Consider the following 12679-nt stretch of genomic DNA (forward strand, 5'->3'; position numbering starts at 1 on the left):
TATCTCTCTCTCTCTCTATCTATCTATCTATCTATCTATCTATCTATCTATCTATCTATCTATCTATCTATCTATCTATCTATCTAATATAATCATTGCTACTGCTTTTTATTGATGTTATGTAAAGGGTCAGTTAGACCTTTTTATGCAACCGTTAAATAATTTAAATAACGTTAACTAAAGGGAACAATCTCTTTGACACAGCTGAAGCTCTGGCCTTCCTTAAAAACTAACTCATTTAATAAAAATCACAGTTGTATTTCACACAATGCACTGTTTTTTGAGAACAAACATTGGTGAATAATGCACCATAATACATTCTGACGAAAAATACAAGTTATTATGAATACAAATAAAATAAAAGAAGCCTCCCGTGAGTTACTACAAGCTATAAAGTAGATTTTAAAAACGTTTTATAGAATAAAAGCTCACTGCTGGACGTTGTAGAAATGCGTGTGTGCACCACGACAAAGGAGCCTCATTCACTTTACATTGGGGTTGGGTAGCAAAGTTCGTGACTCCACCACGCACTGCGGTGTTAAGGAGTCACACAACAACCCCAGAGCCACCACTTGAGTCAGGTAAACAAGGTATGTAAATGTCAGTAAACTTCCAAGTTATGCGAACATGTAAGCAAAGCATAAACGTTACTTTGAATCGCGCGGGTACGCTAAACCGTTAGCAAGTAGCTATAGCGAGCCAGATATATTAAATAAACACTTTGTCATACAATCTAAATGTAATGTTTTTTAGCGTTACCTGGTGATTTCAAAGAAAGCTCTCTGGGAAATGTTGACTTACTGTTCGACATGGAGCTAGAAGCTACCTTACAGTACACAGTTGATCCTGAGTCCTGTCAGTTAAAGTGTTTCATAGTTAGCTTAGCTAAGCATCAACCTAGCACTGAAATATATGGATGTTATGTGACAGTATTTCTGAGAAAAAGTCAGCTGAAATGGTGGCCTAGTTGCCACTGCTTTACATGTCGACTGCTACGCTGCCAGCTGTAGCTCCCCGAGACCCGAAAGTGGCGCAGCCTAAGTAGCCTACTTCAACATCAATGCATACGGATGTGCTCGATATATGCTGTATTGAACAAATAAACTAACCCAAACTAACCGTATCACTATAACATGATGATGATGGTGATGAAGAATGCATCTAACGTTCCGCTGTTCATTATAATACAAAAACAAACCATCATGCTCTTACTTTGAAATCATGCGGAAATGTCGTCATCAGCAGGCCATCACGTGGTTTCCGAAAATAACCGAGTGACACGAGTAGATTTTAGCCGAGACCGGCGGAAAGTATGTCTCAAAACTCTGTGTGTGTAAAAAGACGATCCACAAGCAGAGATTTGAGATCCGCAAGCGCATTTTTGGTTGAAAAATACAACATGGATTCACAAATGCCTGATCGAAAGTTGTCAATGTTAAAGAGATATTCACAGATCTTTTTTTTATTTGTGAACATATTCAGCGTATTTGCAGATCCGTTTTACATTTGCAAATGTATTTGTGAGTTTGCAAATCTTTTAAATGCATTTACAAATCACATATTTATCAATCAAATGAAGTCAACATTTCTCAATGTTTACTGAGCTGTGTTGGGTTTCTTAAACATATTTGAATGGTGATATACACAGTAATAGGTTAAGGCCTAACAAGTTTATAATAAATACATTTGTATTTATTTAAAAATCTTTTCATACAATCATACGTTTTGGGATCATGACGATTAATACGTGTGGACCAGAGGGTGACAAGCATAAGTTTCACTTCACTTTTTTATTTCAATTCCAACCTTGGTCATGAAGGATATATATTTTTCACTGTTGTCCACGTTCATAAAGCATAAAACAACACCATAAGAGCAGACAGTGCAAAGTATCTAAATGCACTTATTGTAGTAACCATAACCAGCCCTAATTGGGGGTGGTGGCAAAAGTCTCAAAGAAACTGTCTAAAACCAAAGCTTACGTTTCTACGTCACTAAAAAAAACTGTTAAGAGGGAAAACACAGTCAGTTTGTGACTTTGGTAAAATGATCCTTTAACAACCAAGTGCAGAACTGCAATACGTACAAACTACAGATTTTTCCATCATGTTCTGTGTTGCTAATTTCGAAAATACCACCCTTTTTCTTCTACTATTCCCCAAAGGAATAAAGCCAGTTTGTGTTTACCATTTCTCTGCTCTGTGTTATTCCGGGTGTCCAGAGGACTGAAAGCTGAGGAGAGAGCGGGCAGGGCCAGCAGCAGCAACACTGACAGCTTCATCTGGAGAAGAAAACACATGACAAAACCTGTGTTGGTTACCAGTACTATAATAAACCTTCCATAAAAAATAGTAATTTGATAGTGAGCCAAAGGGGACCTATTATGCAAAATCCACTTTTTCATGTCTTTTATACATAAACCTGAGTCCCCCCCCCTGATCCATTTATATAAAAACCTGTCTGAAAATGAGCTGATCAGATTTTGGCCACTTGATGATGTCATAATGATGTTTTGTCTTGTGTAACCATTAGCCAATCAGCAACCAAGGTAATAATATACACATACTGGCTATCTCAGAATCACACCTGGACTCATCTTTTGATGATTCAGAGGTTGCAATGCATGGTTACAATCTGTTCAGAAAGGATAGAGATAAGAATGGTGGCGGAGTTTTGATCTATGTACAAAATCATATTCCAGCTAAAGTACGATACGACCTAATGAAAAATGAAATAGAAGCTTTATGGTTACAAATACAATTGCCAAATTTAAAACCCATATGAATTGGATGCTGTTATAGGCCACCGGGTGCCAATTCAAACTATCTAGATTAGTGGTTCTCAACTGGTGGGTCGCGGACCCGTTTCAAGTGGGTCGCGGACCCGTTTCAAGTGGGTCGCGGACCCGTTTCAAGTGGGTCGCGGATGTGTGAGCGAAGAAAAAATTGAAAAAAAACAAAAATTATGGAAAAAAGTCAAACTTTTTTTGAAGTCTGGGATTTCTAATGCTGCGCACGCAGTCACCGTTTGCTGCGTCCTGGGTAGGAAGCGTCTTGGGCGTTGTCATGATCCCGGCCTTCAAAAAAGGTTTGACTTTTTTCCATAATTTTTGTTATGTCATGATAACGTGCTGCGTTACGTTATCAGTATTTACCGCTCATTCATTCAAATTGTAAACATGGCGAAACGCAGGTATGATTCTGAATATATTAACCTCTTAAGCCCTGAGCCTGTTTTTCAGGTCTCAGGCTCGAAAATGACATTCCCAGAACAAATGACCATATCTTCCCTTCTAAAAGGGTTAAATTAATAATCTTTTTTCTCAAAGTAATGATAAACCTGTGAGTTGGATGTAGAAAAGTCAGAATCAATATAGATGTTTTTTATTTTAAAGAAAATTCAGATTTTACATAGTAAAAAACTGTAAATTATAGTGTCCGTCCAAAGATTATTTTTTACTTATAGTGAAAACCACCCTTGGATGATGGGTTAGTAGACTAAAAGCTTTAGGAATCCAAAGTACAACATATAATAAGTACCCTGTATCAAGATTGATGCAAAACAAGTGACATTTGACCTTTTTAGAGAGGTTTAGCCAAAAGAAACCACTTCTGGGGTCATTTGGGTGGATTTTCCATATCTCTGGCCCCCCTTGCTCAATTTGGATGGTTGACACCTCTTTCTGACCGTTAGAGCCAATAGAATCGAAGGGGGAGTCCCCCACACACACACGTTGTGAAGAGAAAAGGTGGGGGCTTCGCGCATGTAATTTTCCATCAGAGTGAACCTATCTCTAGCTTTGACATCTGGAAACGGAAAAGCAGTTTTAATGCTTATGGATTATCAGAAATCATTTCAAAGGGACACAGACACATTAGATTAACCTATGGATTAACTTCAGCAGCGTTTTTATCGTTTTAATGCCATTGAAGACCACTTTGGAGAGACTACAGTGCCAAGGTAAAAATATTAGCATTTTTAGCTACCTAGCGTCACCTGTTTTGATGTCCGTTTTTGCTTATAACGTCGCAAATACGTATAATTCAGTGGTAATGTCGGTGTCAATCGATTCTGTGTCACCTCACGATGTGAAACGATGTGTTGGATGTGGTGAAAAGATAAATAATAAGGTTTTGTGAGTGATTTTCGGTGCAGTAAGGTGTTAGCATTTTTCGCTCGTTGCTAATTCAGAGGCTCAGTGTTAGCATTGTGGGTTTTCTTTTGAAAAAAAAAAAAAAATGATCAGTTAGATGAGTTTCTTCCCGTTACATGGATATAAAACATTCATAGTTTATTAAATGAACATGCCCTCAGACACTGTTTCCTGCAAGATGTTGCGGCAGTGCCCCGGTACCGGGGTCTCTCAGGCTTAACAGGTTAAGTATGGATTTTCATACATTGAAGATAAAAGAGAGGGACCAAAACCTCAGTGTGTTGTTTGCAGTGAGATACTGGCACGAGAGAGCATGAAGCCGTCAAAATGAAGCGGCATTTGGAAACGAAACACTCCGCTTATAAAGATAAACCTGTTGAGTTCTTTCAAAGACTCACAGAGCTGAGGACATCGCAACAGTGCCTGACCTCTTCATGTTCAAAACAAGAGCAGGCCCTCCGTGCATCTTACCTCGTAGCTCAGCGTATTGCAAAGAGCAAAAGCCCCACACCATTGCAGAGGACCTTATTTTACCTGCCGCCATCTAAATGGTCAGAGAGCTGCTGGATCAATCTGCGGCGGATAAACTGAAGACCATACCACTGTCAAACGATACAATCAGTAGGCGGATTGAAGAAATGTCCGATGACATTCAACAACAGACCACAGCTCGCATCAAGGCAAGTGCTCACTATGCATTACAGATGGACGAGTCCACAGACATCGCGAGCCATGCAATTTTACTTGTTTATGGGAGGCATGTGTGGGAAGGGGACTTACAGGAGCAATTTCTCTGCACTAGAGATCTGCAAACTACTACAACTGCGGAGGACATTTTTAGTTCTGTGGACTTGTACTTGGGTTCGGTGGGCCTAAACTGGGATCTGTGTGTCGGAATCACAACTGATGGCGCTGCCTCCATGACTGGAAAACATTCAGGGGTGGTGAAGAGAATACTAGAAAAAGCCCCTAATGCGACTTGGCAACACTGTTTTTTGCATTGAGAGGCTTTAGCAGCAAAGGACATGGTGCCAGTGCTTCATGAAACATTGAAGGATGTCGTCAAAGCGGTGAACCACATTAAACGCAGCGCAAAGAGCACCCGGTGCTTTCAAAAGCTGTGCCAAGACCTGGGCAATGAGCACATACAGGTGATGTATCATGCAGAAGTTCGCTGGCTTCAAAAATCGAGGCGTTCAAAAAAAAGATCGCCTTGTGGGCAAATCATGTTTCCAGGGAGAGGCTGGACATGTTTCCAAATGCGTCATGAGGCAAAAGAACTGGACACTGCAGGCAAAAATGCCCTGAATGAAACTATCAGGGCGCATCTAAGCAAACTGCAGGATCGGTTCAACGATTACTTCCCTGAGAAACACGGGGATGATGACTGGGTACGGGATCCTTTCGGAGTCGAGATGGAAAGCGTCACGTTGCCGAGAAACGAAGAAAGTCAGCTGGTGGAGCTGTCATGTGATCGGTCGCTGAAAAAAATGTTCACTGAGGTAACCCTCCCCCAGTTCTGGTACAGTGCTGTGATTACTGAGTATGCATCCCTCGCCACACATGCAATCAAAATCATCCTGCCATTCAGCACTACCTATCTCTGTGAAAGTGGCTTCTCAGCTCTGGTCCAGCTGAAGACAAAGGAGAGGAACAAATTGAACATTGAGCATGACCTCAGAGTTGCTTTGTCTACCATCACCCCAGACTTTGAGACCCTTGTCAGGAACAAAAAGCATCCCCAGCTATCCCACTAGTTCCCCCCAAACCAGTGACGTGCGGTGAGGTTCATGGCTGGTGAGGCACTGACTCTTTCAGAGTCAGATTTACAAATATTATATTTTGATCGAAATATTCTATTATTTTCAAAAGCTTTTTTAGTCTGATGCTATGATTCATTTTAAACCCCCTTCAGTGCGGCAGAGGTTATGGCTGCCTCTCCTGGTGCTTTTTTCATAGCCGTTGTACGATGAGACCAGCTGAGGATTCTGGGTAGTGTAGTGCCTTCTGCCATCCACACACTACGAACAAATATTTGTTTCTCCGAATCGAAAGGGGAAAATACAAAAGCATTGTACACAATTTAAACCAATCAATGTTGTGTAATTAACAAGGATAATCTGGTGTTTTTGAGTTGATGAGTAGTGCAGATATCACTGTAAATAAAATCAATGGACAGTAAGGAGAATACTTACTTCCGGGTGTAAAATCCTCCGTTATCCAATGGGAATGGACGCTCAGCTCTTTGGGTCCGTAATACAATAAAGGGGACTTAATCAAATAGGAATATAATTATCTTTTAAATAACGTTAACTAAAGGGAACAATCTCTTTGACACAGCTGAAGCTCTGGCCTTCCTTAAAAACTAACTAATTTAATAAAAATCACAGTTGTATTACTTACAATACATTGTTTTTTGAGAACAAACATTGGTGAATAATGCACCATAATACATTCTGACGAAAAATACAAATTATTATGAATACAAATAAAATAAAAGAAGCCTCCTGTGAGTTACTACAAGCTATAAAGTAGATTTTAAAAACGTTTTATAGAATAAAAGCTCACTGCTGGACGTTGTAGAAATGCGTGTGTGCACCACGACAAAGGAGCCTCATTCACTTTACATTGGCGTTGTTTGCGTGGTGCAGACACGTAAATGTAACAAAGTTCGTGACTCCACCACGCAATGCGGTGTTAAGGAGTCGTGGTGGAGTCACGCATTCTGGTGAGACCAGGTTGCACTAGTTCCCCCCAAACCAGTGACGTGTGGTGAGGTTCATGGCTGGTGAGGCACTGACTCTTTCAGAGTCAGATTTACAAATATTATATTTTGACCTTAATCGAAATATTCGGTTATTTTCAAAAGCTTTTTTTAGTCTGATGCTTCGATTCATTTTAAACAGACCGTTCAACAAAAGGATACCCACAATCTAAATATTGGATCGTTCTTTCTTAGTAAGATCCCATTTTCATTAGAAATGTGGCTTTTTTCATTGCCGTTGTACGATGAGACCAGCGAGCCTAAATATCATATATACGTGAAATAAGTTATTTAGAGACTATGGATGGCGAGGATAAATGTAATAAAGGGATCTACAAACATTACATTGGTGACCTACAGTGAGATGGGAACAGGCATGCGCTTAGGGTTCGCTTTCCAGCCAGTTTCTGTGGGGTGACGCATTCTGAGGTGAGGCAGAGCTCATCTGTGCCTCACCTCACCCCACGGTAACTGGCTTGAGCGCGCTCACAAAATAAGTGCCCGCGCTAAATTAGTGCCCGCGCTCCAGCAAGTTACTGTGGGCTTACGAGAGGCAGAGCACGCCCCTGCCTCACTTCTCATCGCTCCCATGTAGTTGTAGCGAGCTCGGCCAATTTGCTGATTTTGACTATAAAAAGCGATTGGAATCAAACAGAAATCACACTTACAACACAGATCAGTGGAGACATTTTATTATTATTACTATTTAGTTTTTCTTTAGTTGTTTTTCTGTTACATTGGAGTATGACAGGTGAGGCTCTGCCTCCCCTGACTGCACGTCGCTGCCCCAAACTAAGATGTGTTACAGTAAGTTCAGTAAATGCTGACACTGAATATTTGTCACAATACAATGTTGTTCAGAATGTATCCCAGATAAGCTCTTCGACAGTTCAATTTTGGTTCTTGAAACTTTAATAACATTATCCTTTTACACACAAAGCATGCCTGTATATGTACTTTTTACTATTATTCGTTATAATCACTCTGTCTCTGTCTATTTATTTATTATTTATCATCATAACTATTTGTTTATGGGATATATACATATACTCTTTATTTTGTTGTTTATTTCTTGACTCTATAAGTACTGTTACTGTTTTAATTGTATTTATTTTTTATTCTAAATCTGGTTTAAATATTTATATATATATTTATTTATTATATTTTTTGTTTGTTGGGGGGGATAATAATACAACATACAGTACACACAGTTCTGTATTCTTCTCATGCCTTCTCAAAAGCATGCCTGTTATTGAAGATAAGTCTGCCTTTTGATGTAATACAACACAAGTGTGCCTTTTTATTTATTACATACATTACAATTTTGACTCTAAAAACGTGATGACCATCACCAATTTAAACTTGTTTAAAAAGCATACTGTGGTTCTGTGAAGGGATATAATGAAGATGTGGTTGTGTTCCCATGGACTACATTTATTGAAAATGTATTCACTGTTCTTCACTTTTATATTAATATTAATATTTTATATTACTGCACTACTTTTTGTGAATTAAATGTGTGGTTCAAAATGGTGGGTCGCGACTCATTGACGAAGGAAAAAGTGGGTCCCGAGGCCAAACCAGTTGAGAACCACTGATCTAGATGGTATTTGTGAAATGGTAGATAATACAGCTGAGTGTAATAGCGAAATATATTTCATGGGAGACCTGAATATCAATGCCTTCAATGAGAAATGCCCCATGTGGAACAAGATTGCATTAGCTGCCAACATGTGTAATATGACTCAGGTAATAACATCACCAACCAGAAGGGCTACAAATAAACATGGGGCTATTACAACGACCTGCATTGACCACATTTATACTAACAGGCCAGAGCACTGCACTAAAGTGTTGTCACTCACAGTTGGCTTTAGTGATCATAATCTAGTTGCTATAGTACGCAAGAGCAAAATACCTAAGGCTGGCTCCAAGATAAATGATAGAAGGTCTTATAAGGGGTTTAATCAGGAACAATTTGTAGAGGAGGTAAAGAATGTGCAATGTTTTGATGTTTGCCATGAGGAAACCCCAGAAAAAGCACTGGGAGTATTTATGAAGTCTTTCATGGGGATTGCCGATCAGCATGTTCCTATGAGAAAATGGTCTGCCCGGTCAAAGTGTGCACTTTGGTTGAATGACGAGATGAGAAGTTTAATGGTCCAACGAGATGATGCTAAAAAAACTGCAGACAGAACAGGTTCTCTATGTGACAAACAACATTACTGTAAACTAAGAAATGCGGTAACCAAATTGAATAAATGTAGAAAGAGGGAATACTACATGCAGGAAATCAGTGATACTAAGAATGATGGAAAGAAATTATGGAAAATATTGAATAACATAATGGGGAGGAACTCAAACATGCATCCTTCCTTTATAGAAACCGAGGGTCAATTCATTACCAAGCCAGCAGATATTGCAAATCATTTTAATGATTATTTTACAAATAAAGTAGACAAGCTGAGGAATGCCATGGGTGCAGTCGAGGACACAGTGTCACATCACATCATTAAAGATCGTATCATGAGGGGAAAGCAGTGCATGTTTGAATTCCACAATGTTACAGAAGAATATGTTGAAAATATGCTTTTACATACATTAACAACTTGGATGGTAAACTGCTCAAAATGACGGCCAAATACATATCCAAGCCATTGAGTCACATTTTTTATAAAAGTCTAGAGCAAGGCGTGTGCCCCGAGATCTGGAAGGAAGCCAAGGTTATCCCATTACCCAAGGAGAAAAGAAAGACCTTTGCTGGTTCCAATAGTCGACCTATAAGTCTCCTCCCAGTGTTAAGTCAATTCATAGAAAAAATAGTATACACCCAAATTCAATACTACTTTGCAAGTAACAATCTGACAAGGAACTACCAACATGCCTATAGAGATGGTCACTCTACAAGTACAGCACTTGCACAAATGACAGACGACTGGTTCAAGAGCACGGATGATAGGAGGCTTGTAGGAGCTGTCGTGTTAGACTTTAGCGCAGCTTCCGATGTGATCGATCACAGTCTGCTGCTGAACAAACTCAAAAAAAAAGAGTTGTCGGTGGGACCTCCAACGGCACAGGACATAGGGTTGGCAGGACCCCCGGCAGAAGAGTAGTCGGCGGGACCTCCAACGGCACAGGACATAGGGTTGGCAGGACCCCCGGCAGAAGAGTAGTCAGCGGGACCTCCAACGGCACAGGACATAGGGTTGGCAGGACCCCCGGCAGAAGAGTAGTCGGCGGGACCTCCAACGGTACAGGACATGGGGTAGGCGTCGGCCGTAGAGCCAACAGGACACGGGGGGCTGGCGTCGGCCGGAGAGCCAACAGGAGACGAGGTGCTGGAGCGGGCCGAACCACTGACAAAACACGGGGGGCTGGCGTCGGCCGGGGAGCCAGTACTGGAGCCGAAACTGGAGCCGGAAACATGGCTGCTGGGGCACGGGCTGGAATCCTGGCCCTGCGTCTCTTAGAGGCCTTTTGGAGACGCCGTGGACCTCCAACAGGACAGTAGTCGGATCCCAGGAAAGGGTTAGAGGCTTGAGAAAAGTTTCCAGGACTACATGTAAAATGTTGTAGCCACTCAGGCAACAAACCCCTGAGCCAGGGCTTGCGAGCAACCTCCTGGCGTGCCTCCTTCAAAGCAGCCACTCTACCCCGTATAGATGTGGCGTCATACCAGGTATAAAAAAGGTACTCTAGAGAGTACCCAAGACGTTCCGCCTGGAGAATAAAAAAATCAGAATCTGCTGAGTCCAATGTTGGTCGGTTCATTCTGTTACGATCACTGTAAAGATCGCGGAAAAAGGTAGGACCCAAATGCAGACTACAAAAACTGAAAAAAGGTCTTGAAACAAAAAGCGAGCTTTATTTAAAAGCTGGTAGACAAAACATGGCATAACTTGAAACGGTAGCAAAGAAAACGACAACACAAAAACTGACCGTGAGAAACATGGAGGAAGACCGGAGAGACAAACATGAAGCGTGACGTGAAGGGAGGACAAACAAATAATGAACCGACAGGGGAACACAGGAAGAGACAAGACTAAATACAGGGAGGGGTAATCAAGGAACAAGAAACAGCTGGGTAAAGGAGGAAGAAACACAAGGGCAACAGGTGAACACAATAAGACAATCAGATAGGAGGGAAAACAGACAGAAAGCAACAGGCAAGACAGGGCGGGACACTTTTCAAAATAAGACAGGAAACCAAAGACAGAAAAAGACAAGACAAAACACAACACAAACAGATCGTGACACTCACTCACACTCTGCTGTTCCGCAGCGCCGCTTCCTCCCTCCGGCTGACATTATGAATGTAAGGCGTATAGTAATCATAGATAACACGGCAGGGTCCGTTACAGTTTGTTTTCATCTGATTTCAATTAAACAAAGTCTTGGCTTTCAGAATATTAAACTTGTTTCGGCAAATTCAGATGATAAATAAGCGGAGAACGGAGTAACTTAACGTCACAGCAGGCATAACAACAGCCAAAATTATGCAAAATTACACAAACACACACACACACACTCGCGAGCTTCCCCCAGACCAGTAATCCAAACGAACATATCTTCCCCCCGTAGTATTTTGATCATTTATTAGCCGCTAATAATCAATCAGATCGATGGATTCCAGAGAAGAGGAAACTTTGAAGGCCTTTTTCTCAAAATGATGACTCTGTGACAGTCATTATATCATGTGACATATTTTGCTTAATATTTGGAGTACAAAAACAATCCTGATATCATTAGAAAGCTAGGAATCTCCTCTTTCCAACAGTGTATACAACTCAAAATGTGTCTTCGGGTCAAGGCTTCCGGTTGAGAAACGTCTGCAATCTCATGTTATCACTTTTCAAAAAAAATTCAAATTTAGCAAAAAAACATTGTATTTTTATGATCAAATAGTTTACTCAAGAGACGAGCACGACCATAGGACTAGACAAGCTACATCAGGCCATCTGCGGGCACCTAAACCCAGGACACATCTTCTGAAATCTTCTGTCTCAGATACCCCTTTCACACCAAGGCTTTTCCCCTTCTAGCTCCGTGCTAGAGCTTTTCTGGTTCAGAACCGGTTCTTCGGTTTAGCTCCCGCTCTGTTCACACCGCTCAGAGCCCGACTGGTGCTGCCGCTGCTGCGTCATGACGTCACCGTTTACGTCGCTGATTTTCTCCCCAACAGCGCTAACTACAACAACAATGGGGGACTGCGTCGGGTCGATGATCGTGTTGCTTTTAATCATACGAAGCCAGATTAAATTAAATAACGACTTCTCCAACCTTATACTTTTCTCCAGAGTGCCGTGGTTCATTGTTTATTCATGTGTTTCATTTAGCGACCGCTGCAGTGCTGGCTGCTCTTCCACGGGAGTTTATTCTCCCGTTAGCTCACAGCAGCGGCCGCTGTAAAGTATTCACTGTCCTGTTGTGGCAATTTCGCACTCACAACAGGAAAGAATGAAACGGAGAGGGATCAATAAAACACAAACACAGGTATAGTTGATCAATTATTATTTCGTTGTACAACAATCAATAATAACGAGGAAAACATTACCTCTGCTCTCAAGCAGTCCTACAGCAATGCTCTCAAACAGTAGAACTTTATAGAAACATATATAGGACTCTTGACATGACACACACACATTTCCTTACATTAGCTAACACACGATATCACATGTTCTGCCTCTGAATGCTATACTTTTATGTTCCAGATGTTGAAAGTTTACTTATCTCATGACGTCCTTTAGGAGTAGTCAACTAAC

At 41.0% G+C, this 12679-nt stretch overlaps 1 protein-coding gene across 1 annotated transcript in view; it reads right to left on the reverse strand.

The window, feature by feature from the left end:
• Window positions 1–3067, reverse strand: part of LOC117499337 (natterin-3-like) — a 24950-nt gene extending 21883 nt beyond the window's left edge. The window contains exons 1-2 of the mRNA XM_034151680.1: window positions 3017–3067; window positions 2188–2281 (exon numbers count right to left, since the gene is read on the reverse strand). Coding sequence (XP_034007571.1) covers window positions 2188–2281; window positions 3017–3067 — 145 coding nt within the window. The remainder of the gene's footprint in view (window positions 1–2187; window positions 2282–3016) is intronic.
• Window positions 3068–12679: the final 9612 nt, after the last annotated feature.

This window comes from Trematomus bernacchii, unplaced genomic scaffold, assembly GCF_902827165.1.
Source record: "Trematomus bernacchii unplaced genomic scaffold, fTreBer1.1, whole genome shotgun sequence".
Lineage (NCBI taxonomy): Eukaryota > Metazoa > Chordata > Actinopteri > Perciformes > Nototheniidae > Trematomus > Trematomus bernacchii.